This window comes from Argiope bruennichi, chromosome X2 (assembly GCF_947563725.1).
Source record: "Argiope bruennichi chromosome X2, qqArgBrue1.1, whole genome shotgun sequence".
Lineage (NCBI taxonomy): Eukaryota > Metazoa > Arthropoda > Arachnida > Araneae > Araneidae > Argiope > Argiope bruennichi.
This window is the reverse complement of record NC_079163.1, coordinates 63,462,988-63,490,233: the sequence shown is the minus strand read 5'-3', so window position 1 is coordinate 63,490,233 and position 27,246 is coordinate 63,462,988. Positions and strand designations below refer to the sequence as shown.

General features: G+C 29.0%; 1 protein-coding gene across 1 annotated transcript in view; it reads right to left on the bottom strand.

Moving 5' to 3' along the window:
• LOC129960974 (rap1 GTPase-activating protein 1-like) overlaps window positions 1-27,246 on the bottom strand; it is a 138,172-nt gene that overhangs the window by 19,111 nt on the left and 91,815 nt on the right. Inside the window, exons 3-5 of the mRNA XM_056074755.1 lie at window positions 22,770-22,856; window positions 2,728-2,832; window positions 1,125-1,322 (exon numbers count right to left, since the gene is read on the bottom strand). Coding sequence (XP_055930730.1) covers window positions 1,125-1,322; window positions 2,728-2,832; window positions 22,770-22,856 — 390 coding nt within the window. The remainder of the gene's footprint in view (window positions 1-1,124; window positions 1,323-2,727; window positions 2,833-22,769; window positions 22,857-27,246) is intronic.

Below are 27,246 nucleotides of genomic sequence, written 5' to 3'. Positions count from 1 at the left end.
CTTCAGGAAAGGCACAAATTGTAATAATTTGAATTGTAAATTAGAAACAAAAAAGTATTTAGATGGAAAAAAAGTGGGAAATTATGACTAAAGAAAATTGTTTTTCTTTAATACCATAAAAAATATAAACAAGAAATTGAGAAAATTTTTAGCCTTTCCATAACGTGTTAGGAATAACAAAGTTTGGGTAGATTATAATTAATAAAATTGCAATAATTTAGAATTTTTTATATTTTGTATCATTTCTTAAAAATAATTTAAAAAATTCATTGTACAATTAAAAAAAATAAATTAAATTTTTTTAATGTCAGCATAAACTTAAATGTAGAGTGAAGTATATAAAACATCAGTATCTATTTATAGAAACAAAAAGAAAATCGAAAGTAATCGGTACACTGAAAGAGAGTTCAAGTAAAGTTAGAATAAACTCCAAACATAAAAAAAAACACGTTCAATTACTATGAAAAACATATGACGAATTTGTAATTCAAAATGATTGCCTCGATTATAAATTCCCCGTAGAAAGTAATGATGGGGCGAAAACATTTTAAAAAAAGCACATAAATGCACAATTGTTCTATTTAATTATCCATGGTCACACAAATCACAACCAACTTTTAATTCAAGTCATATATTGTTCATTTTTCGAGTGTACTCTGAACATCTCTTTTCATTATTGTCCTATAAGATAAAAATGCAGTATCTAGAGGCATGGGAAGCATGTGTCAACTTGTAGTCATAGAAATCTTTTGACATAATTTCTTTGGTCTTCTCTTCATGGAGATAAATGTCGCTCTCTTGACGCCTCATAAGCATTAGAGAACGAAGTATACATTTTTCTATCATGAGAATGTTTCATATGATAATGAAATGAACTGCCTTAAGGATATATAACTTATGATCAAGGACAATCACATAGAAATTGTACATACATAAACAAAATTTGAACCTTGCTTTTTTATTATATTCGAATTTTTAATTCCCTTCATTTATTATATGGAAGTTCTTGTTAGATGTATTTTGGGGCCTTCATTTTGAATTACCTGAACTCTTTTAACTTGAAATATGTACAATTTCAAAATCAGAATGAGGAGAATTATCCAACAGAATTTAAAAAGAAATACCTTATTGTAAAAATGCTGTCTGTACAATGTGGCGTTGGGATCAATTTCAAGCAAACTTGATTCACCTGGTGTGAGGTTGGATTCCCCAAACAGGTGGGTATTAGATCCTCTGGTCTCTTTTTCTTCACATCTGTCAATACGATAACCTCCAGAAGGTGGCAAAAGTACCATAGGATAGGGCCCAGCCTCTTTAAGAATCTAAAATGCATTTCGATAGCAAAATTCAACTTAAGAATATTTGAACATAAATACGACTTTTTAAAAACAAATTAATCGGAATTATTGTTAATCTTAATTTTAATTAAATCGCATTGATTATTGAATGTACCAACAGGAATCTCAAATAGCAGGCGAAAATTGGGAAAACGATAATTTTTACTTAAAAAAAATCAATGTCAATGACTTTTTTTCGTAGAATTCCTTCCCAAATAATTTGATAAGATATTTGAGTATTTAATTAGGAATTTTAAAAAAATGGAATTTTTGAATTCTATTACAGCTTTTGGAAAATACAGAGAGAGCCGAAAACTTTTAAGGGGATGGTAGGCTGTATTAGGCCTTTTTGCGAATTTTTCACTTAGAGTTATGAAATTTTTTAGGCATATGTACTAAAATATAAATAGTCAAATTTCTTTTTTTTAATTTTTTGAAACTAAGTATTATTTTTAAAAAATTAATATTATATATGTATTAAAATTTAAAAGTGTGCCAGGCGACTCAATTTTTACTTTTTTTTATTATTTTACTTATTACTCAATATAAATTTATTTGGAATAAAACTGTGTATGATTTTGTAATTCCAATTAAACGCTAATTTTTAGAAATATTTTTATCCACATTTGCTGAATTTTCAAATGAAATTTAAGCTTTTGGGAATTAAAATTGACTTTTAACTATCTAAAAATACTCGAAATATAAAATGCATACCCTATTTTTTAAAATGTTTAACAGAAATCTTTATTGTCAATTCTATTTAATTCCTTCAAAAATTAATACACCTGGGATGTTTCAAAGATATTTAAATCTAATTACAATATCATTTTGAGGAAAGTAATTAAAATGTGCTTTTTCAATCTTGGTTTTTGAAATATTAATTTTATTGAAATATATATATATTATAACACTATTTTAGTTAAAAATAAATTTATATTTTGGTGAGGAAACAATAAAATTTCATTTTTCTGTCCATTTTTGCTTATTTCAAATTCCATTGTCCCCTTAAAGGATCAGTACGAGTAAAAAGAATTAGTTGCACCATATACAATTTACTACACTCTGTTGTACAGATTCAAAAATTGTATAACTTTGAAATTCCTTTAATTATTTTCAATTTATAGATTTATTAATTTGCAGTTTCACATAGATTGAAACATCTATTCTATTCTATCTATACAGATTCTATCTATACAGATTTATAGTAATCAATTTGCAAGAATTCTTTTATTTTTAATTCGGCTCACTGTAAATAATTAATTCAATAGATAGCCTGTATTATTTAAATTTCAGAAAATTGAAAAGGGCTTGATTCGTAAATCCCTCTAACCAGTTGTTGCAGTTCATTTTAAAATTTACTATAATTCAAATAAAGGAATGAAAAGTTCACCTTTCGCAAAAGTTCACTGTCACTCCTCGGCACCTCTGAAGGCGCCGGCTGTTCATAGCGTGAAGTATGATGATCACAGTCTGTGAGTAAAACGGAAGATGGGAGCTGTAAAAAACAGATTGAGATTAGATCCAAGAGCACTTCAAAACTTCCAACAGCACACGTTGCTTATGTTTGTAAAGACAGAATTTTTTTTCTCATTTCCTCAGGTTTACACTCGATGAAAATACAATACAGTACAGTATCCGGCCTAGTTTACTTTTATCTTGTTAAATAAGAAAGGCAAGGCGTTGGAAGAGGGCTTCTGCTACGATCTTTCTATATACCGTGCGCAAAATACAAATTGGGACAAGAAAAGAGCAGCATCGTTCATTTATCAGAGAAAAATTAAATCAGTTTGAGTCAATTTTCTTAAGAATTAAGATTATAATTTACGCTTTATGTTTTCTGCATTCGTTTGTGTTTCCTGCATTTAAGTTAGGCATTACAGAATTTAAATGTTAAAATGTGAATGGTTTATATCCTTTAACTTACTTTTTCTCTAATAAATTCTTGAAATGTGCAGTACAGTATATAAACTATCAGTACAGAGCTTCTATTTTAAATCGACACATTATGGCAACTGCTTCTATGATTCATCAGGCAGCTGCCACGTTCACATTCTACTTGGCTTGAGACAAATGGTGGGCTTAGTACTCAATAAGAAGTGGGAAAATACTTATTATAACAGTGAGTTTTGGTATAAAAACTTTTTCTGGTATTGGTGGGCAAAGAAATGAGTTCATAAAACTAAGGCCTATACGGCGTTTTCATTATCCAGCAAGGCCTTCCATCGTATTAGGCCGGATACTGGGGAGTGTACTGTAATTGAATATTTTAAGATCTTAATTATTAGTTGACTGATCAGTTTTATTGAATTTATATTATATACCAGTGGTGCTACCTGATAATAAATTCGATAAAAATTGATTTCAAGTTTTCATAATATTTATTAGAATGAATTACAAATTAAAGATAAAAAAGTAGAAAATAATTACAACAAAAACGCAGTTTCAGTAATGTACTTTTGTTTTTATTTCAACAGAGAATTCGTAAAGCAGGGTATATATGTACCGGATTTTATAAAAATTGTTGGAACGCACTTGGAAGATTTTTATTCAGAATAAAATGGAATTTTTTAGCCACATTGTAGACAAGTAGAACAAATGAATATTGCCATATCACCCGATAGAATTTTTAACAATGTCGTTGTTTGAATCAAAATATAAATTTCAATGCTCTTGAGCATTTCCTATCTAAATATTTAAGTGCCGATACACGCTGAATGAACTCACATTAGTTTTGTAAGCCCTTCAAGTTTATTAATTTTGAAATAAACTTCCTATAGGTTATTAAATTTAGTCTTGCAATAAACGTTTAATAAATATTTTTAAATAACCGTGTTCCTTAAATTACCATTCATATCACCAACTGTTTTACGATTAAAATTTTCTGTACAAAAAAGGAAGAATGGAACGGTATGGGAAGAACCAAGAATAAACTGACGTCGCTGAAAAATTTTCGGATATAACTGCAATTAATCAAAAAATTATTACGTTAAATATTTTGTTAATTTCAAACATTTGTGACGGTCATCTAAAATGTTTATAAACACATACTTGGAGTCAACCGTAAATATTTTGTTATCCTACAACTCAATTAAGCCATGTTATCGAATATTTCTCAAGCTTACATAACGAGAACTTTACATACACAAATAAATTTGGAAATAAAACGCTAATTCAAAAGTTCCATCTCTTTTTCTTTTTTACTTCCTAAGTCAACAAATTTGCCTTTTTATATCTCAGAAAATTTTACAGATAGAAGCATGAAACTTGGTGTGCTTATAGATGAGTGTAAAAGAAACAATTTACTGATTAACAATTTTTCGCTACAGAGACCATATAAAAATTTAATTTTTACAATTTTTTTTACTACAACCCTCTACAGAAATCAAAGTATTTCATACATTTGGGTATCTTACTTGAAGAAAATTTGCAAATGGAAGCATATATCTAATTATAATTCTTAAGGAAATAAGCACTTGTTCCGCTTTTTGAGGATACCCATTATTTTGAATGAGTGTCTTCATATAAATAAATCTTTCGCAACCCAAAGGTATTTACATACAATATTAAGTTACTAGAAAAGCATGGATTGCATTTATCAGCGAATGAAATGCACTACTTTTTTTATATGCTCGTAAAATAAAGTGATACAGCATTTCATGTCTGTTCATAAGTTGCAAGAAATGTTAATAGAAATTGATTGACAAGGAAATGTATGAACAAAGCGCCTAAAGAATAAAAATCGGCTAATTTTCTCTATAGCGGTAACATTAATTTTAACATTAAAATTAATATTTCTTTCTAAATAGAAAAATTTACTAAAATTTTATTTATTTCGTTGAAACAACAATTCATACGACAAAATTCGGTTCTTATAGCATAGTGACGATGATTTGCGAACATTTTAGACAAATTTTTCAGCGTTTTTGAATATTATATTATATATATATACATACAAAAGAATCAAACTTCTACTAGAAATTTTCACGGTAATATTTTATAATGCATAAAGTAGTAATCGATTGTAACTTTACTCTAGATTTTTAAAGTGTCATAAGAATAAAATTACTCTTACTGACGTCTAGAGAATATCAAAATCTTACTCATCTAAATATGTAAACCATCCCTTAATAGAAAATGTCAAATATATCCAGATGTAATCATTATATATTAGCTAAAAGCTGTATTCAGGATTTTTCCATGAAGATTGTATCCAAATAATTTCATTGAGGAAGAAAGGGTGTTGCATAGGAAATTTTGAAGTTTATACAATTTTAAATAGGGAAACAATCCCTTGTGAACAATTTAAGTATATAATCTTTTAATGTTAATTAAAGTAAGTATTTAGTGTTCATTAGTAGCATTATTTTTCAGTAAAGTAATATTTACAGAAATATTTTAGTTTCCATATATGATAACTGACAGCAAAGTAAAGATGAGGGTTCCTTTCCCTCTTATGACTGTATATAGATGAATGCAAAAGAAATATTTTACTAATTGACACTTGTGCATTTTGAAGGTTTATAAAAACTTATTATAATCCATTCTCACAGAAGCTAAACTGTTTTCATGCGAATAGCAATCTTATTTAATGAAACTTTGTAACTGGAGATATATGTCTAATTGCAATAATTTGGGATTAACACTTGTTTTAATTTTGGGGGGCACCCTGTATCTCCAGACCATTTGATTTTAACGGCATATTTCGTTCTATAAGTTTAATTCCGAGTACAATCCAGAATCATTAATTACTGCTAATTCTCAAGTAAAGTTTTAAATGTGAAGAATAGTTAAAGAAAATTAGAATCCCAAAATGAAAACACGTAATGCCATTTTCAAACAAAGCAATTCATTTTACAAGAAGAATATTTTATATTTCATAAAATGTGAGGTATTTTATAAAGATTTAATTTTTTGACAAAAATGCTCATATTGACCTTTTTTCATCCGCGTATTTCAATAAAACTATAAATAATCTAAGGATAAAACAATTCACTTTCACTTGAAAGAAGATAAAAGAAAAAATAAGTTCAAATGTCATCCGTCTGAAGTTTTAGTACTTCTTTATATGAATAAACAACTCGAATATTTCATAAAAAAATTTCAAAGTTTGGTCATAGAGAATATTACTTCAAAACAATATATTATACATATATATATAACTAAAGGATATATCTTAAGTTGAGATTTTTAAGTCAAGTATATGGATGAAAACATCAAAACTTTCTGTCTAATTCGAGTCGATTTTCTATTCGGTGCTTCGTTCTTTCATGTGTACCTCTCCACTTATCTTCTACAACAGAACAAAATTTTCTTCCGGTAAATTTTTTTTTAAACTGCCAGACAGAATGAAAGCAAAGGAAGATTTTGTTGGTTCAGTGAATTCAGCAAACACAAAATCCTCGTTACCTTGAAGTGTCACAGCAGACTGACATTTAAAAATGCAAAAAAGCAATACCTTTCAGAATTTTACCCAAATCAGAAAACATTTACTTAAAAGTACAATTGAGTTTGTAGGAAAAATGTAGATCACAGAAAAACATTATGTTTTAACTTTCTGAGCGTTTCTTATCCGTTGAAATTTTTTTTAAAAAATCATTATTGGAAGATCAAAGAAAGTATAGAGTTTCAAATTTAAATCTTGCTGAGGAGATCTGGAGAAGGACTTTTTGTGTTAGTTGTAAAATCTCAAAATAAAAGGCCTTGCATAAGCACAGGAAACATTAAGAGTCAATAAAGTACCGATCAGTTTCTTAGGTAAAATGTCATGCGAATATGCGAATCTAATACTACTGAATTTGCTTGAATTGTTTAAAAGCAAAACATTTCTTATGTGATAATACAATTCCTTGAATTTCTTTTAATCAATCTTAAGAAAGAATTTGTTTCTTCTGTTTGATCCTTGGTATCATTAGGAAAGTACTGCTGGCTAAAGCTACATTTTAAAAGAGTAAATCATGTCAACTTAACTCATCATTCTCACAGGTAGATGGAAATTTTTTATGCCGACTCATTAGCTTGGGAGCTCTAAATGAAAGAATCCTCTCCAGTTATTTGATGATGAATTAAATCTACTTAAATGAAAATATTTGATTAAAAAATACCTATTTTCCTCCGCTTCAACTGATGATTGCGGTATCATGTTAGAGGCTGCTTTAATCAGTAATAATTGATTTTTCTATAAGTAAACAAACATGATTAATATAATAAAATTTAATTACTGCTGAAATGTCAGTTGAATTAGGCATTACAAACAGCGATGACGCCTCAGTTCAAAAACTAGCAATGCTCCAAAAAAGTTTAAGAGAATGTAATTAAAATACAATTTTTTAAAAACAATTTTACCTCCAAATAGCTCATATAGCTTTTTTATTATAACTTTCTGAAACTTATATTCAAAAAATTGACAACCAATCTTATCAATGAGTAGCTTCTAATGTAAAAAAATGAATGAAATGGGTATGAAAACAGATTAACTACTGTTGGACATGAAAGCGAAACAAAAATAAATTATATTTGACAAGACAAAGCGAACTGAATGTGTCCTGAACAGAGAGAACAAAAATATAAAAGCAGTTATTATAAGTGAAGTAGCAAGAATTTTTTAAAAATAAAGTAAATATGGGCAGTCAAACAAGTTTTGAAAGCACAAAATACTCTAATTGGAATTTTAATCTTATTTATAATATATTTCAATTTTTAATGAATGTTAGCAAATTTTCTTTCCCCGGATTATCCTTGCGAATTAATTCTTTATATGTATTATTGTTTTCAACGCTTCATGCTTTTACGATTTTGTTTTAATGTCCCTATTTTTGAAAATAATTTCTTTTTAGTACATTAATAAAAGAGTGTTTAATGTTTTTATTTTCATTGTTTTTTTAAATTTTCGTCTTTAATAAATTTTCCAGATTCAATATTATAGTATGGAGTTCTAACATAAATTTCGCTGAAATACACAAGAATTTCACAATTTATGCAAAATTAAAATTTAATTAAAATAGTTGATCATTAAATCTGAAACTAATAAAATTACCAAAATTTCAGGATCCTAGAAATAGATTAATGAGGATTAATGAGCTAAAAAATAATTAAAAGAATCTAATCTTTAAGAATCAGAAAAAACATAGATTAGATTTAAAAAAAAAAAGACTTATAGAAATACCAAATTTGTAGCAAAAATACTTCAAGAAATGACGGAGAAAGTTTTAATCCCTTTCATCATAAATTCAAGCAAAATATTAAGTTATTTCACTGCTAATAGATGGCGCCCAAATATAACTTCATTTATTAATGATAAAAGAAATCAACATTTGAGCGCAACATTCCGAAATTTGTACCATTTTTTATTTTTTAATGCGATTTTAGGAATATTTGGAAACATTTTTCCACGCTTTCTATGGGCTATTCAAGAAAATTTGTCGCAGTATCCCTTTCGCATCATTTTAAGATTCTTTTCGAAGAAGGAAGATGGATATTGCATCGTTTTTTCCTCTAAATGTATCAATTAATTATTAATTAACAAGAAATGTCGCTTACGTCTAATGAATATCATCTCGTTTAATCCACATAAGGATATTTGAGAATCCATATAAGGACACAGGATACCGATAGATTTCTTTAAATATTATTAGGGAAAATAAAAGTTTTTTATTTTCAAAATTATGATTTTTGTTAAATTTATAATTGAATAGAAATTAAATAAAATTCTCAGTGCCAGAAGGCACAATATCCTTTTTTTCCCCTCTTTTTTTTACTAGCAGCACATTTTTTTTTCAATTCTCATGCTAAATTAAAATTCACTAAATTAAAATTAAGAAAAAAAAATCAATTCCTATGCTTTTTAATGGTATATGAAGATAGGTAATGCCCTGCATTAACTATCTTCATTCAAGGAAGATTATCTCTCTTATGTTTTGTATTTATTGATTGTTTTTCTAATAAAGAGATTTATTCTTCTAACTCAACAAAAGCTTGTTTTTGCAAGAATTTTTTTTTTCCTTCATTACTCTTAGCTTGGATATGCATTTTTAAAAATAAGAATATCGTATGCAAACGTTTTGAAAAATTTCTTGTTGATATCAATCTTCAGTCGAGCACAATATTTGAAATTACAAGAACATTCAGATTTTGAAAATAGTGCGATGGGCAATAAAAATAAGTTCAACTAAATAGTTTAACCTCTTAATTGTGATACTCGAATTTTTTTGGGCATCAAATTATATCATTTTTAAACTTACAATTAAAAAAATTACATATTAAAAATAATAAATCTATTAAGAAGTGTTCTATGATTTCTTAATTGGGTCAGTATGACGATACATTTCTGAAATAGAAGAGGGAATCTAATTAAATAACAGAGAAAACTATACAGCACACAGTCAAGGGTTTACTGGAACGCTCTTACTTATAAGAAATCGTCTCTCTCTTTATTACATATAAACTAATTTTTATAGAAATATTTAAAAAAATCGATATAACAATAAGACTTCAAATTGGTCACTACTGGCATCGCAACAGACACTTGCTGCCCAGATTGTGTTATAGGCCATTTCCTGAGCATCAAAAACGGATAGAGGAATGATGTCGTCAGGACTTTTTCGATTATCTGCTATGGTTTGTGGATTATTCGGTGGCGGAGCAGTACAGAACTTGAAAGGTTAAATAAGCAAAAATTTAAAAGCAGAGTTATAAAAATTTGTTTATCATTGGAATTGCAAAGAACTCCACTGGTTAATGACGGAGGAGGGAGGTTGAAGCTTATCTATAGCTTTTCAAGGAACTGCTGTATTTACTTAGTGACGATATTCATAGTCAAAATTCCATTGAGGCTAGCCTATCTTCATTCTACGGCCAGTAAATGTATCCAGGTTGAATTTATTTTTTATGATTTAAAAGATTCTTTTCGACACATCAAAGAGCTTTAAACAAATGATACTTTGGATAGAGTTTGTATTGAAATACACGCTAAATCTGACTTACAAAGTATGCTTAAACTCTTTAAATTCTATTTAAATATTTCAATGAAAAACAAAAAAAAAATTTATTCATGCGAACTTTTATTCACTTCCAAGAATAATATAAAGTCTCACAATGACATCATATTGCAAGTCATTATTTTTCTAACATTTTAAAAATTGGTTATCTTATTGGGCCTTTCAATTTTAATTCATCGCACTTTCCATGAATGAATCTATCAGATTACCGTCTCTTGTAGAGCGAAAGTTTACTTTGACAACATCTCCTTCTAAGCCGCCATGAAAGACTATGCATTAGGTGCCTGCATGTATTTTGATTATTTTTTCACTTTAAAAAGGCTAAAAGGCATTTATTGAGAAAAATTGGTACAATATATATTAACCAAAATATTTTCCACCATTTTCTACAAATTTTTCTCATTTTCGTCCAATAAGTCTTGCAACTGAGTGTCTTCCTTTTTTTGGTCCTACAGGCCGTTCTTTGTCATTGACATCGAAATTACCAAACTTAAATTGTTGAAACCAAAACAGACAATTGGGACATGACGGAACAGCATCATAACAAGTTTCTAAAAGTGTCTGATGGGCTTCGGCAGCAGATTTCTTCAAATCAACCAAAAGAAGCAATGAATGTCGAAAATGCAATTTGGAGCGTTCCATGATTGGGGTCTTTTATACACTTAATAACTCAATAATGCTAAATGGAAAGCTTTCAAACAATAAAGTAATAGTATATTGGTAAAATCCAAAACCATTGTCATTTATATAGATAATTCGGATGCTTACCAATAGATGTCGCTGATTAAAATACATGCAAGCACCTAATTATTCAAAGGAAGCAAATCTTAACCAGTGTCTTAATCCATGCCTTTATCAAATACAGCTGTTGTTTAGGCGTGAATTGTATCGAAATGAAAATTGAGAGTATACGCATGATGCAGTAGTAGAATATAAATTTTAGCCACATTTAAAAACTCAAAATTCATTTAAATTGCCAAATCTTCGAGTAATAAAATTTCGGGCATTCGAGATTGGAGAAAATCGAAATACTGTAAACATAGCAAATACAAATATTACAATTTTTCTTTTAAACACAACTTTAATTGAGTCGTTTCTTATCTGCAAAGACGAAATCACGGATTTTTTACACACATCCTGATGTGCTATAAATTTGAAATTGAGTACTCTAGTATAGTTTAGACGTTAAAACATTCTAGAATATTTTCAGAATTTGATTATTAGTAAATAGATTCAATAAATAAAATTTTGATGACGTGCGAATGGTACGCCTCATAGTGAATTTCCGAAAAAATTTTAAGGCTCCATAATATTTATGATAATGAAATATAAATCAAGATTATACAGTATAAAATAATCGAATTATAATTATACTTTTGAGATCACTCATGAAGGTCTCTTTCTAAAAACGTGCTTATTCAATTTATGTTCTTAATAGCAGCTTAATAATATTGTAAACGTTCCAAAAGGAATATTAGCAGTAGTATTTTTTATATAATAAAACGAAGGATAAGACATATTAAAGGAAGTGATTATGAGTTAGTGAATTCTAATAATAAAACATTATTCGCAGGTACATACGAATGGATAACCACTATTTGCAGGTACTGCCAAATTGAATAATTCTCTTTAAAACCATTTTCACTTTTTTTTTGTACTAGATATTATTAAATTTACTGTTATCGAGTGAAATTTGATATTTCAGGGGAAAAGAATCAAGAAAATATTCAATTTTTTTAATTCCTATTATCTGATTTTCAGTGTTGATTTTCTATGAATTTCCTTTCATTTCTGGAGACAAAATATACCTTGAAGTATTTTGTAATGAAACTGCGTCACAAAATTCTAATTAAAAGAAATTATATTTAAGTTTACGGACTTTAGAGAGATAGTCAGATTAAAACGTTTTTTTAATTAAAAATATAAAGTGTAATTTCATCACTGAACGCTTCAATAGATATAATGTTTTCAATAAATGAAAGGAAATTTATGGGAATTCAGCACTCAAAGCCAGATAATACAAACTAAAAATTTTGCACGTCTTCATCGAAATATTGAAAATTGTCTTAAAGTAACATTAAATTTCATAATCTCAACTACAGAAAGAAAGCAGTTTAAATTTTTTAATATAACCTCTGATTATTAATCATAATTAATAAATAAAATTAATTAACGGAATATTGTAAGGCGCCGCTATGATCTGGCGACATTTGTGAAAGCCTGGCGAAAAGAATGAGTTGCCAAGCAAAGAAGAAGGAGGGAAGGGAGAGAGAAGAGAGCCTCGAAAAGCGAAAAAAAGATTATACTTTGTGTGTTTATATGTGGTATTGTGTTGTGTTCCATTCGGTAAATGTACAAATAAATAATCTTGGAACTAAAAACATCAGTCTTTGTTTCCAATCACAATTTACACATTTATAAAAATGCTATAAGTATAATAATCCTCATTACAACTGGTAGGATCGGAGACAAAAGAAATCTTGTGGAAAAGCAAACATCTCTGGATATTTGAAAGGTTGACCGGTGGTTATCAAAACTAAATTTTCATACAGTCAATCGGTGGTACCTATATTTTCCTATAGTAAGGAGGGACTCGTAATATCCATTGAGCAGCAAATCCTCGCTTGAAACGACCTTGGGCCGGCATTTTCTACGATGGATCCACTTTGTTTAATGGATGTATGTATTTTCTCATCATTGTTTAATTCATTTGTACAGAAAACAAAGGAGATGTCTGAGTAAACGCCGATATAGCATCTCTTGACAAAACCAAAAATCGTCAAGAAAAGCAAGTACTTCTTGTTTTGTTTTAATTGCCATCGGTGAGAAAGAAATTTTTCTATAATTCCAATGAAAGAAAATAATTGAATGTCTCGGTGATTCATATCTAGCTTTTACGATATATTTTTAGTTGTGTAGAGCATATTTTTTTAAAATCACCCTTGCACCGTGAAGGAAATTAGCATAATATGAATTTATTCATTTCCCCCTTTCTTTTTCTTTCTTTTATAAGTTTAATGTGTAATTAATAAAATATAATTATTAAAAAAATCCATAGCTAAATTTCTTCTGTGTTTGTAATCATTGTTGAGAATATGATTATTTAGTGTTTGAGAGTTGCTGATGCTTATCTTATCACTTTTTATATGCTAATTGTATTGTTAAAATGCATTTCTTAGTCGCAATGCATATATGAACTAAATGTTTTGAATATATTGGAAGGAGTTCGAAGTAGCATAATTCACTTTTTCAGAACTCTCATAGTCTGAGTCTGGAATAAGAAAAATGAAGGAAAAAAATCAAGGTTATTTGTGTGGATTCACTTGAGATTTTACAGGATAAAGCTTTGGCAAACACTGACAATGTGGAATACCAAGAAGAAATTATTTCTGGTATGAATAAAATAAGAACAGCATCTGAAAGTGAAATGACCACTGAGACGAAGAACAGAAGCAAGACAGCTGAAAGATATCGCTCCGAGCAGGAGCATTGTGCCGATTTAACGATTGGAAGTGAGCTAAAGAGAGCAAGGGTAATTATTATGAAGTTGATGGTTTTCTTTTTCATATGGATAAAATACTCGAGGTGAATATTGAACAATTGGTTGTGTCTAACTGTAGGCAGAATGAGGTTCTGCAACTGGCTCAATCCTCTGTTTTTAGCAGTCACATGGGATCTAAAAAGATCTTATTCATTTACATTTTTTTGTTATTCATTTAAGCATTCATTTTCTGGAAAGACCTGTGGGCTGATGTTAAAAGTTTTTGCTAGTGAACGCGTGCCAACTTACTCGGATGCTGAAGACTAGTGATGGAACACCAATTATACTAGTGTCAAGGTCAGAATTTAGGCATCAATGAGAATCTCCTTAGTCCAATAGTTCCTCAAAGTTCAAATGGACATAAATATATGTCTGACAGGTCAGCGCTTACTAGTCTTAATGTGAAATCAATTTACGAAGTATTATTAGGTATTTTCTCCAGAAAGGGTATACACAACATCAGATAACGGGACAAAATTTAATGCTGAATTAATTAAGGATTTGGGAGTTTTCCAAGATTTTCTAACCCAGCTTGTCTCAATCTATTGGTTTGGTGGAACATTTCAACAGTACTTTGAAACGTGTGCTACATAATGTAATAAGAGAAGAAGATAGAGGATGGCATTTACAAATCCCATATGCGTTAAAGGCATATAGGGAAATACCCAATATAACTAGAGGTATACCTCCATTTCAGTTATTGTATGGTAACAGCCTCAAGGACCCTGTCTATATTAAAATCCACACGGAATGGAAAACATAATAACTTGCAGATAGAACACCACTTCCTTGTCTACGTATTCGGAAAATTTGAAGTTAAAATTTGAGAAAGCAGTAAAGCAGGTTACACTGGTTTCGGAAGTACAGCAAAAGAAAAATGCATGCTATCATAAATTAAGATCGTCTAACAAAATTTTTTTAGCAGAAGACAAGTAATAAACAGTATTGATACCAAATTCATCTAACAAACTTTTCTTATATGGCAGGGGATTGCAACTATTATTGAAAAACGGAATTCTCCTTCATTTTTAATAAAAATGCCCGATAGTTTAAATAATTTTTCGAAATTTTTGACAATCTTAAATATTTGGATAATTCTCAACGAAAAACCATTAAAATTTTAATTGTGAAACCCAAGCGTCTTTTCATGTGACCTGTATAGCCAGCTCAGGCCGCATGCATAAATGAGTGCTTTCATCCAGAGTGGATATATAAATTACATTAATGAATCGTTTTTTTTTTTCATCTCAGATCTAGAATCAATTGTATTTAACGCTGTTTATAAAAGAAATCCTGTTGGTTTTTCACAGATGAACAGCATACAGAGTTTAAATATAAATAATACATAGGCAATTCTTCGAAAATATATTATACTACTAAGAAAGTGTAAATATTGTTACAATAGGGCGCATTTAAAGAATGAAATAAAGATCACAATGAAGTAGATTGAATATGAAAGTTCTTCAACCGAGTGGCTGCCATTTTTCTAATGGATGCAGCCGTAACATATAAGCAGAGGGAGGCACTTTATTAAGAATATTTCTTTATTTTAAGGCTAATGGAAGTCAGTTCCCCCTTTGTTTGTTTTTTCTTGGAAAAATTTTAAATGTTACATCCTTTCAAACACATCCCAAAGAAGTGACAGATCAAAGAATAAATCTGTGCGGATGTTAGAGCAGGATTTTCAAATATATTTTGTAAATTATACCAAAGCCACTAAAGAAAAGCCCGTCCTTTTTTATAAGAAATCATCAGTATCATTTCAATTTACCAACATTCGATTTCATCAAAAAAAAGTCAGGAGGGAATCTTTCGCAAGGAAACATATAAGCTCATCCTAGACGCAACAAAAGTTGCAACCATTTTATAAGTCCTTGTATGATGCCTCCCAAACATTTACTGAAAATCTCATTGATTCTTGGATAAGGATTAGTCATGAACAAAACTGATTACCTATGTCATTTCTTCTACGGTGAAATAGGCTCTACCAAACGTTATAAGGTTGTAGAAGGAAACGGCAGATTTCTCCACAACTGAAATCTGGCCTTTTATTTAAGACATTTTTATTGATGAAAACCCCTTGCCATCAGCCACGACTGATCGCTCACAGCTCGTAGATTCGCTTGAGGGACGAAACGTTGCCAAAGATGCACGAAGCAGTGATGCAAAAACAGAAGGAGCTCCTTTCAAATCAGAAGGAATCTTTTCTGCATTACAAGCAAGTCCTTCATTAGTACTAGGTCCACTTCGAAAGGAGGAAGGAATGATTCATGTCAGCCCACAGGAAACAAGGCCATTTCCACAACTGAAGACAGAAAAGTGGTCAAAGTGAAACCGATAGCGAGTTTCATTTTAACCTAGTCAACGATAAAAAATGCTTTGCAAACTGAAGTTACAAGATGTCAGTCTCTAAAGAGAAAACGACCAAGCACTGAAAGAAAAGCTGCATCAACCCAGACAAATAAGAGAAGGAAAAGGGCTTCTCAACAGGAATCTTTCGAAGAAGAGGACAGGATATGTATAGATTTTTCTGAGCCATTCTTAAAATTCAGGATTTCTTCAATGCCACAACTAAATGAAATGAGCTCAAGACCATAAAGCTAAATTCATGAATTACACATTTGTAAAAACTGTAATTCATGTATTAATTATAATGATCATTCATCGGGGTAACTCATGAAATCAAATGCAATCTGAATAACGTTAATAAACATATTGTTAATCATAGAAGCTACACAATTATAAAAGCCTAAAGATGTCCTTTGTTTTATTGCTAACATATTGTATGTAATAAGTAACCCCATGTAGTGTAAAAAAACGCCTCAATGTTGTGCAAGCTGTTACTATATACGTGCTTGTCAGTATTGATGAATTATCGTTGCCTAATCATTTTAAAACTATATATTACGGATCTTAAATAACTGAAGCAAGTTTTAAAGAATGTTTCGTAAAAGTACAAGTAAAAGATTTTTTTTAATGTAACAATTAGAACTGGTATTCCCTGATTCTATTTTATGTTTGGAATAAATACTTGTTAATGCAGTAAATATAATACTAGTTACTCAGATTTAAATGCTTCATGCAAAAAAACATTTATTACATCTTAGGTAATGCTGATATTTTTTAAGATAATTAAATTAAAATTAATGCTGGAAAATTAATCCATTATTGAAGTAATAACTCATAGTTAACAAAAATAAAAGGAGGAATATAAACTTATTTAGTAAGATTGATAAAAATATTTGCAATCACTCCCCTTCCCCCAATATTTTATTTACTAATATCATAGAACCGGATATCTGCATGCTCTAGCTAAGTTTCCTCGACCCTAAAATTAAAACTAAATTAAGTGACCTCTCTCAGGATCACAATTTAACAAGTCATGAAGTAATGCACAAAAATATCAGCCATTATCATTTTCCTGGGTAACTAGCAGCGTTCACAGTGGTGTGGTTTCTTGCACAATAATTACTTCAGCTTCAGTAGTTCGAACTTCCGGAGAATACAGAGCTCTGCTTTGTAGTTTAGGGAAGAGGAGATAAAAATAAAAAATAAAAAGTCCACTTCCGTTTTCATTCTTCCCAGAATTAGATACTAAGAGGAAAGAAGAACCTAATTTATGGCGGCTCTTTCAAGTTTCAAATGTGTTTCTTTCGGCGGCAGTGGCATACGAAAGAATAATGTGTTACTTATATTTTAAAAGATCTGTTTGTTTATCGTGTTTCGACGCCTTCGAAAATGGAGATGAAAGCTGACGTGGTTATCAAATCACCATTGAAATGGAATTGTATCGTATGAAAAAAAAGAAAAAAAAAGAAGAAAGTGGTTATTAAACTAACTTCCAAACAAAATGAAAGAAATTTTTTCAATATCTGTGTATTAAAAAAAATCACATTTGCTGGATTTTACCGAGTTTGCAAAATCAAAGTTGAATGACAGCTAAAAAATGCAAACTTTTCAAAAAACAACAACCTTTCATGTATGCTTTGTGCTTAGTAAAAAAGTACTACAGAAGGCCATTAAATTTTTTTTTCATAATAGTATTAAAATTTTAAATTTCCAGGCATAATTAATTATAAGATATTTTTTCAGATGAGTATTTTCACATTTTTAAAATCCTTCAAAATTGCAGGATGCTCACCTAACCCGGGAAAAGCGTTTTCAGCTAATTAGTCATTATTACGGTTAAAAATTTAATCTTTTGAGGATAATGGGTTATCTTGGCCTTTTGATTATTTATACTGCATAAAATACCATAATAATAATAATAAGCTGATTTCTCGAATATGTAATTAAATAGCTGAATGGCGTGGAGTAATGAGATTTTAGCCACAGAAATAAATAATTTAAAAAAAGTCTAGTTAAAGACATTAACTGAAAAACTTATGTGCAGAAATCTAACAATTTTACCAGCATGTGATTCACAATATGTTAATGAGAATGAAACAGAAACTGCACAGACAGACAGTGACTTTATGGGGGTCAGCATTTAGAATTCAGAATTTTAGCAATTATTCTGTTACTATAAAGATTATGAAGTTGCCATTTGTTCAACGTTTGTACGTAATCTTTATAACCTGAGTGATAATATGCTTACAATAAAATAGTGAAAGAAAGCAATACTTTTGTGAGCAGATTTTAAAAACCAATACTACACTGGTTAAGAGAATATAATAAATTAAATTCATTTTGAAAGCATGATAAAAAAATAAAATATGAAAATCTAGGGCAGTGTATTTTCATTGGTCGCTACTGTAATTATGCAATGAATATTGCGTAAAAAGTTGTTAACTATAACAAATATTTTTGTTCAATACTGTATCTTTGATTCATTCCGCTTTTCCGAACTAACGTTTCGCTACGGAATTCAATTAGGTAGGCTGGGTTGGTGAGGGTATTAAATATATACAAAAATCGACTTTCCATGTTAGAAAAATTTATATGTTTCTAATCGTGCACGAGAATGGAAAAAAATCATTTGAATGGCCATCAAAAAGATTATGAGAATAATGCTAATTCAGACTGATAGAAAAAAAAAAAATGAAAATCTGGAGCAAGATTAAAAAAGATACCGTTATACAAAATTACAGATAGGAATAAACTGCTTTTATCAGTATGACTAATTCATTCCATTTTTCAATCCATTAATTTCAAATGGACAGAAAAAAAAAGTTGCAACATAAACAAAGGATTTTTCTATTTTTCTTTATAAACAAGCTTTCCTGTCGGTTGTAGAATTAATATCACAATCAGCAAAGTTGCTTTTTTCATTTTCGCTTTTACAGTGCAAATAAGAAATATGATAAAAAGGCTGAACTAAAGCAATATATTTAAAATTCATGGAATATTATTGTCCTTACGGCATTTCAAAACATGTTATGTTTGTTTTTTATGTAACAAATGGCAACTTTTACGAACTCTTAAAATTTTTTTTACAAAAAATTATATACCAGTAAATTGTTCTTTCAAATCAGCCGCGAGGCATCGTGGGTCTTAATATGCCAATTTGTTCGATCCTACATGCGCCTTTTTAAATTAATATAATTCCAAATTTCATTAAGAATTTTAAAATTTTTGTATTAAAATATTAATCATTCTTATCGATAAAATAATTTCTCATTAGCATGATATTTGAATCAAAATTTAAATGTAATATTTAAGCAGAATAAAATTTTAAATAATTAAATTTAAATGAAAACTATAGTTATTCCTGTCATAAATAAGGTTTTTTTTCCTTAATTTTTTTTGAATTAACAAATTTTAAATTACATACAAGAACCACAGCTATAATTGTCATTTGGGCTGCCTATCATTGGAAGAAAAAAAAAATACTTGACATTTTGTCCAATTAATAAATGACGATTGCATATGCTCACAGAATTAGTTCAGTTCAATTATATTAACGTCCCGTTTTAAAGCAACACTAGGACTGTTTTTGGGATGGACCTCGTAATTTTGACTGTGATCAGATGACGAGGACGGCACTTAAACTAGCACCCCCTTCTACAAACTTCCGCATCACACCAGCGGGTGGACGTTTGGCCACGGCGGACTTAGCATGCACCAAACCCGTTTACATGAGGGTTCTTTGGTGGAATCGGGTCTCGAACCTGAAACCCTCCGGTTTTGAAGCCGAGACCTTGCCACCAAGCCACCGCGGAGTATGTGCTCATAGAAGCATTAATTCGTAAAGGTTTAAGAACTCTGATGATAACAGTAATTATTATTTCTGACTATTAAAACAGTTTTTATAATTAAACTACTGAAAAGTCGAATTTTAACGAGAATTATTTTTAGTAAGAATAAACCGCTATTTTATAGATTAAAAATTTTAATAAAAATTTGTAAATTATTAATTTAATTTGAAATTTTAGTTTTTTTCAAAAGAATTTTTTAAAAAATACGCTAGCGTATTTACCGAGTCTCATTCCGAACTGAATTTCCTAAATAGAGTCCTCTCCTTATAAGTACTATTTTCTGGGCCATCTAAAACTATATATAGAATGAACCACCCTTACCCATTATAATTTTATTTTATTTGCATTTTGTACTTATTTCATGTTATTCTTCTTGGTTATAGAGTATATTTTAATTTCATGGGGAAACGAATTAATTTTATTGATAGATAGATTTTTCTATGAAGCAATAACTCTCTCTCAAAGTATAAATAACATGTTCATTATTATATAAATGGTTCGATTATTTTTTATTGTTTCTTATTAAAGAGAATACACACTTACGGGCTGAATATGTAAACCGATTATTACATAAAATTTTAAAGACAAACTGTCAGTCATCGTCTGTCAGTCTTTCAGTATGTTACTTGCAATTATATCTCCCGTGCAAGAAAAAGTATTCGATTCCCGCTATCTTCCAGAAAATACCATCGTACGGAAATCATTTTTATGCAATTAAAAAAAATTATAGTGAAATTTAACTTTCTCACAATTTTTCTTAATTTTAACAAATTTTGGAAGGTTTGCAATATTTTTCATCGTTGTATTGAAAATCAATCTAATTTTATTCTTTTATTAAATCATTTAACCTCATCGCCTTTTCCTATTATTGAAGCTACGGCTAGAAATGTTTGGTATTAATGTATTATAAAATGCAAAGCAAATTTTTATTAACCTGTAGATTAATATCATTAGCTTTTAAAATACGGTTCTTAATTGTAATTCATTGAAAGACATCACTTTTAATTATTTGAGAAATTTTATATAGTAAAACATTTTCTAGCACCTACTTCAAATTAATTATTTTTATGATGTGATAACGGATATTAATCTTTTTTTGTTCTGCTTCCTAAGTACAGATTTTAAGTTTCCTTTTTATTTCGAAATTATAATAATAGTAATTTTTTTACTTTTTTTTCTAATAAAAATGTCCAAATGAACTTTTTAACTTGAACAAAATTTATTACTTGGAAAATTCTCACAGTTACTTGCTTTTAAATAATATTTTTCTTGATACTGTTTTAGGGGAGCTTCATTTTTTTTAGATTGTTCCATTTAGTTTTTCAAAAGTTTAATAATGTAGATATTTTGCAAGTTTTCTCATTTACTGATTTTTTAACTTCTAAATTGGGTCATACTCTAATATTTAATTTTAAAACCTTTTTATATTAAACATTTAATATGAAAAAATGATTTTTTCGAGAGCAGGTATAGAAAAATGTACTTCCCTTTCGCATAAATTTCCATTTTCTTTAAATTCATATTTTTAAATATCATCGAACAATGAAAATGAAGTTTCAAAAATATATGCATCCCAATTTAACAATTTAACAACTAGTGAGGTCAATACTTCGAACAAACAAATTAGTCACCAAAAGTGGCTACTTGTATGTAAAAACATTGAAATTAGTTCATTAATAGTATAAATCTAATATTGTACAAAATTGTTAGTAATGAAAACCGAAAATTGCGGTGTATTCATATTAATAAAATATTATTTGCACATTCAGTAATTCTATGAAGAAAACTAATAGGCACAAAACAAAACGTTTTGCAGTTCTGACCTTGTAAATTTTTACGGAACAACGACCTACACTCGAACATTTCCAAATTTAAGGTGCGAATCTTAATGCTTCCTGCCGAAAAACCGACAAGGTTTAGTACTATATGAATCGGTTGTTTTGAGGCGGTTTACAAATCATTCGGTTCTCAAATATATGCGTACCTTCATAGATCATTCATTGTATTTAATTCAGAGAAATTAAAATAAGGTAAAAATTTGTATTTTTGGATAAAAAGCTTGCAAAGAGAGATGTGACCACGGTGAGTTCCCATATGCAGTTACGATTCTGATTGGCTTTATAAATCCAAAAGATCACAAATTCTAAATACAAGCAACAAACGACTTCTAAATGCGCACACTATCTCGAGGTTCTTCCCTGTACTTTTTTTAAAACTTTTCTCTACTCTTTTTATAGCATTTTAAACCGAAATATCGATGATCTTATAAATATATATTGAATAGTTCTTCAATCTTTTCTTATAATCACGTCTGAGTAAGAGGGAGGGGGGGAGGAAGTGGAATTGGACAGCTATAAACTTTTGTAAATTTAGACAATGATCTAAAATAATTGTTATTTATAGAAAATTAAAGTCCACAGAGAAAAGTGATATTCTCTTTCCCATAGTACCAATTGGAAAAGATACAAATTACTCTAGCACTCCTATATTTGTCCTTCCGCGTTCATATTTGAATTGGTTTTCTTGGCTTAATTATATACTTAAAAATGTCCCAAACAAAAAAGCTAATAATTTGACAAAGAAACTAATAATTAATAATTTCTTTTATATGTCAATCAATTAATAAATATTTTGCAATATTGTCAGAATAGTGACAAAAGTGATTAAATTTTTTCTTTTAAGATTCAAATATAAAACTCACCTGCAATGATGAAGGTAAGACGCATCTTTGGTCATCCAAGCGACTGTTTTGTAATCGCTCTAATAATTCAAACAAATCTTGAGTGCCCTAAAGATAAAAACGCAAAAGTTAGACACAAAACGATTAAAAATATAAAATGTTGCAAATAAATTTACAACTAAAAATCTTTTCCATTGCAATTTCCTTCAAACATTTTTTGCAATAAATGAAAGTTTAACATATTCATATGTTTTCAACCCTGCATATCCGCTATAAATTGATCAGGTTCCTTTATCTTGGATTCTTATATATTTCACGATTATAATTCATAATAATTTCCAGTTCTTAATATATTTTATGATTATAAATACAATAGAATCTAAAAATTAATATTTCTGAAATTTAATTCAAGATTGCATTACCTCCGAAATCAATCTTTAGCTAAATTAATATATTAAATGACAATTAAGAGCTATAAGGTTATTAAACTACTCTATTGTAATTGGAATCCAATAACAGAGCAAAATTTCAAACTTCTAGTGCATTAAAGAAAAGATTACAAAATTCCAACATTATAAGCATGAAACATGCGAAGTTAAGTAAAAGCGCTTAGAAAGAAGTTATGTGTCGGTTTGTGATAGAGAGTTGCTGCACTGTAGATTGATACTTTGAAGCCAATACATCTGGTCATGAAAGCTTGATTGTATTTGAGGATTTCTGTTACTGTTTGTTGCAGTTCAAGACTTTAATTAGCAATTAATCCATAAGTAATTTTAACAATACTAATCTAATTTAGCTCAAGAAATAATTCTCCATTAAACGCTTTTATTTAACTTCGTTTTAATGTTTCTAAGATTAGAAATTAGTAATTGATTTTTCATTCCCTTTGTTGTAAATAGGGTTCAAATATAAAAGAGTTCACTGCACCGTTTACTATAAAATGGTAGTATGGAATAGAAAAGTCACAAAAAATCCAAATAATGCACCAAATTTACCGATAACAGCATTTTAATACAAGCACTTCACAAATAATTAAATAAAATATTAATTAATCGCATTAATTAAATAAAAATCATTATTAATTATTCGCATTAACTGAAAAATTAATTAAATAAAAAATCGTATTGATTAAATAAAAATGGTGGAATTGGATCAGGAAATAAGAGAACATTTTAGAATTAAGTTAATATGGGTAAAATTAAGATAAAATCTTGGAAATTAATAAGGATTTAAATTATATTTAGAGATATCATTACATACATAATTAATGTTTCGAATCAAAATTAAAATACATTTCAAATATAATTACAATTCAGTTTTCTAAAAGATTTAGTGTCTGCAGCTCGCGCTTTCACGACTTTTTTTGACAACAGTATTTTTGATTTGAAAAATTATTTTCTTTTTTTAATGCATTGATAAAAGCACTTAAAAAATACCTTATCTATAGTTATTTTTAGATGGTCATTCTAAGTATAGAATTCAACAAAATTACCTTAGTACTGTCCAAACGGATGTGTATAGTCTAAAATGTTGTCAGAATGTACGAAAACTATTAATAGTGCGAATCCCAAAACGAGTAACGTTAAAAAAATCAGCCAAACATCGTCACTTTGGAATAAGTGAGGTTCCGTTCAGATACCGTCCTCGCCATTTGATCACGATTCCAAAATATGAGAATTTCTGTTACAGTATCTTTAATTTAACGAATTTTTTAGTTCAATTATTTAACTTCGTTTGAATTCTTCCACATATGCAAAAAGAAAAAAAGTGAACACGTGACAAAACAAATTGCACAAAAGATGAATAATAATTTTCTTAGAGAATTGTTAATGTTGTCATCATGGAATTAAGTTTGTATTAAAGTTTTAAATGCACACATTAAGATTTCGTATTCAATTTTGATTGAGACTTTACTGAAAATTTTTCACCGCTCTCGTTCGTTAGTTTACTAGCACTAAATCTATCCCTGATTATTACATACATTATTATGAATTCATTCTTTTCTCTATAGCTTTTTCTTATATAGAAAAATTGTTCAAAATTCATATCACTAGAATTAAACTATGCAATCTCCGAATCTAAAAAAGCTTTTGGATTTAATACTCTGTGTCTCTCCGCGTTTATACGAACATGGAAGAGATAAAATTTGTCATATGGTTATAATAAAAATTATATATTGCTTTCAATTTCAATTTACATGTGTGCAAATAACTGGAAAGATTTAAAGTTAAATATTTTTAAAAAATATCTTCCCTTTAAGCGCAGTTTTCAAACACAATTAATGATCCTTTCCGTTTTTTCTGTTAAAACATCAAAAAGATTTTCCAATATAAAAGGCATTGATAAACAAACCACCGTGTTTTATTGACACAGCAATATTCTCACGAATGAATCATTGTTGAAGGAATTGATTGTGGATTGATTAAACTTTCCAGGAACTGTCGACACTTTTCATTCAGAACGGGAAATATCATCGAAGCGCCTGAAAAGACTTAGCGTTACCTTCTCCACATTGTATAAATTTAGCAATATGAATACTGGCATCTACTCCGAACAATTTTTCTTCTATTTTACGTAGTTACTTTTCATTTTCTACGTACTTTAAATCAGTTTTTGTATCATTTCAATTTTGCCTTTATTCACATTTTATATCTTGATTACAGAATTTGTTAAACGTCATTAATATATAGTTACAAAAAGTTCTATCTACCTTTCAAGTATATTACCTTTAATTTGACTTTCAACTTAAAATATATTTGCTCAAATATATATATATATTAACAGATCTCTAAATGTTTAGAATGTTTTTTTATTGAATTTCTGAATTATCTTTTGTGTATGATTTTTAAAATAAAATTGAGATATGCATTCACACTTTTCGAAATGTTTTTTGATCAGCGATATTTCCCTGAATTTCATTTATTTTATAGATTTTTCTCGTTTCACTATCACATGAAGCTTTAAAAACATCTCATCACAACCCGAATATTTTCGACGAAAAAAAAGTAAAATGTATGAATGTATTATATATACGTTCAAAAACATTATTTTATTAAAATTTGAAAGTTCAGAAACGTGAAAAATAAAGATAATCTTGAATTGGATATTTGTCCGAACTTTTTTCCCAACAAATTAGAAGATATTTCTCATGCATAAATTTTTGGATATATAATATGGAACTTTCTTCTAAAAATATGCGTTGTCTTAAAAATACGCTAGTAAACTCAAAATAATATATATAAACTATATAGACTCAAAATATTCTAAAAGTCAAAGAGGAAAATTCTTTATCTTAAAAAAAAGTAAAAGTAAAAATAAACTCAAGTAAAATTTTTATGCTAAAAGCCGAAGGTGGTATAACGGCCGGAAAGGCATAAATGCCCTGATCGTCGGTCTAGGGGGCACCATGGGGATGAAAGCATTACTGGGTTTATGTTAGTTTTTTTTTTTTTTTTTTTTTTTTTTTTTTTGAGAGAGAGGGGGAGGGGAAAATTGGCATACCCCGTGTGCCACTTACCCTCGTTATTCCTTTGCGCTTGTGATTTTGTGAACATGCTATAATTTAAAAATTCAAGATGGGTAAATTTTAGCATGTGGATTATTTTTTTACATTATAATTGCAGATTTGTATCGAATTTTGAACTAAGTTTGGCATATAGACTATATAAATCTTTAAGCATGATAGAAAGCATTAAATTATAAATTTAACTTAAGCATTTTAAATAAGAAAACTACATTTGGTATATGGTTATAGTAACAATAAAAAAATCTTATTTGGATCAAAATTAGACAATCAATAGTACAAAGTGCAATAACTTTTTACCACACGTTACAAATGATGTTTAACTTTGAAGTATACAGTACACTCTCGAGTATCCGGCCTAATGTGGAGGAAGGATAGGCCGGATCACAAAAAAGCTGGATAGGCCGGAGCTCTATGAACTCATTTCTTTGCCCATCAATATCAGAAGCCAAAGTTTTTATATTCAAACTTACTGTTATAATACTTTTTTTCTCACTTTGTATTGAGTAGGTACTAAGTACTCCATTTATCTAAAGTCACGTAGAATGTGAACGCAGTCACGACTCGATGAATCATCGAAATAATTGCCGATAACGTGTCGAGTTAAAACAGAAGGCTCTATATTGGTAGTTTATATAATAAACTACACGTTTCAAGAATTTATTAGAAAAAATGCAAGTTAAAGGATATAAACTTTTCACATCTTAACATAATTTATGTAACGCCTAACTTAAATGCAATATTTCAACTTTTTTTCGTTTATCACCCATTTTGAAATCTTCACTGAGGTACACTTAAAAAACATTAATCATACCTCAAGAACAATTTACGATTAGTATATGTACTGTGCAGTTATAATCAGGAGCAGTTGATTATAACTGCGCATGTACTGTGCAGTTGAGGTCCATTACGTTGACGAAACAATGAACAACGAGCAGAACGCTGCTCTTTTCCTGTCGCAACTTGTATTTTGCA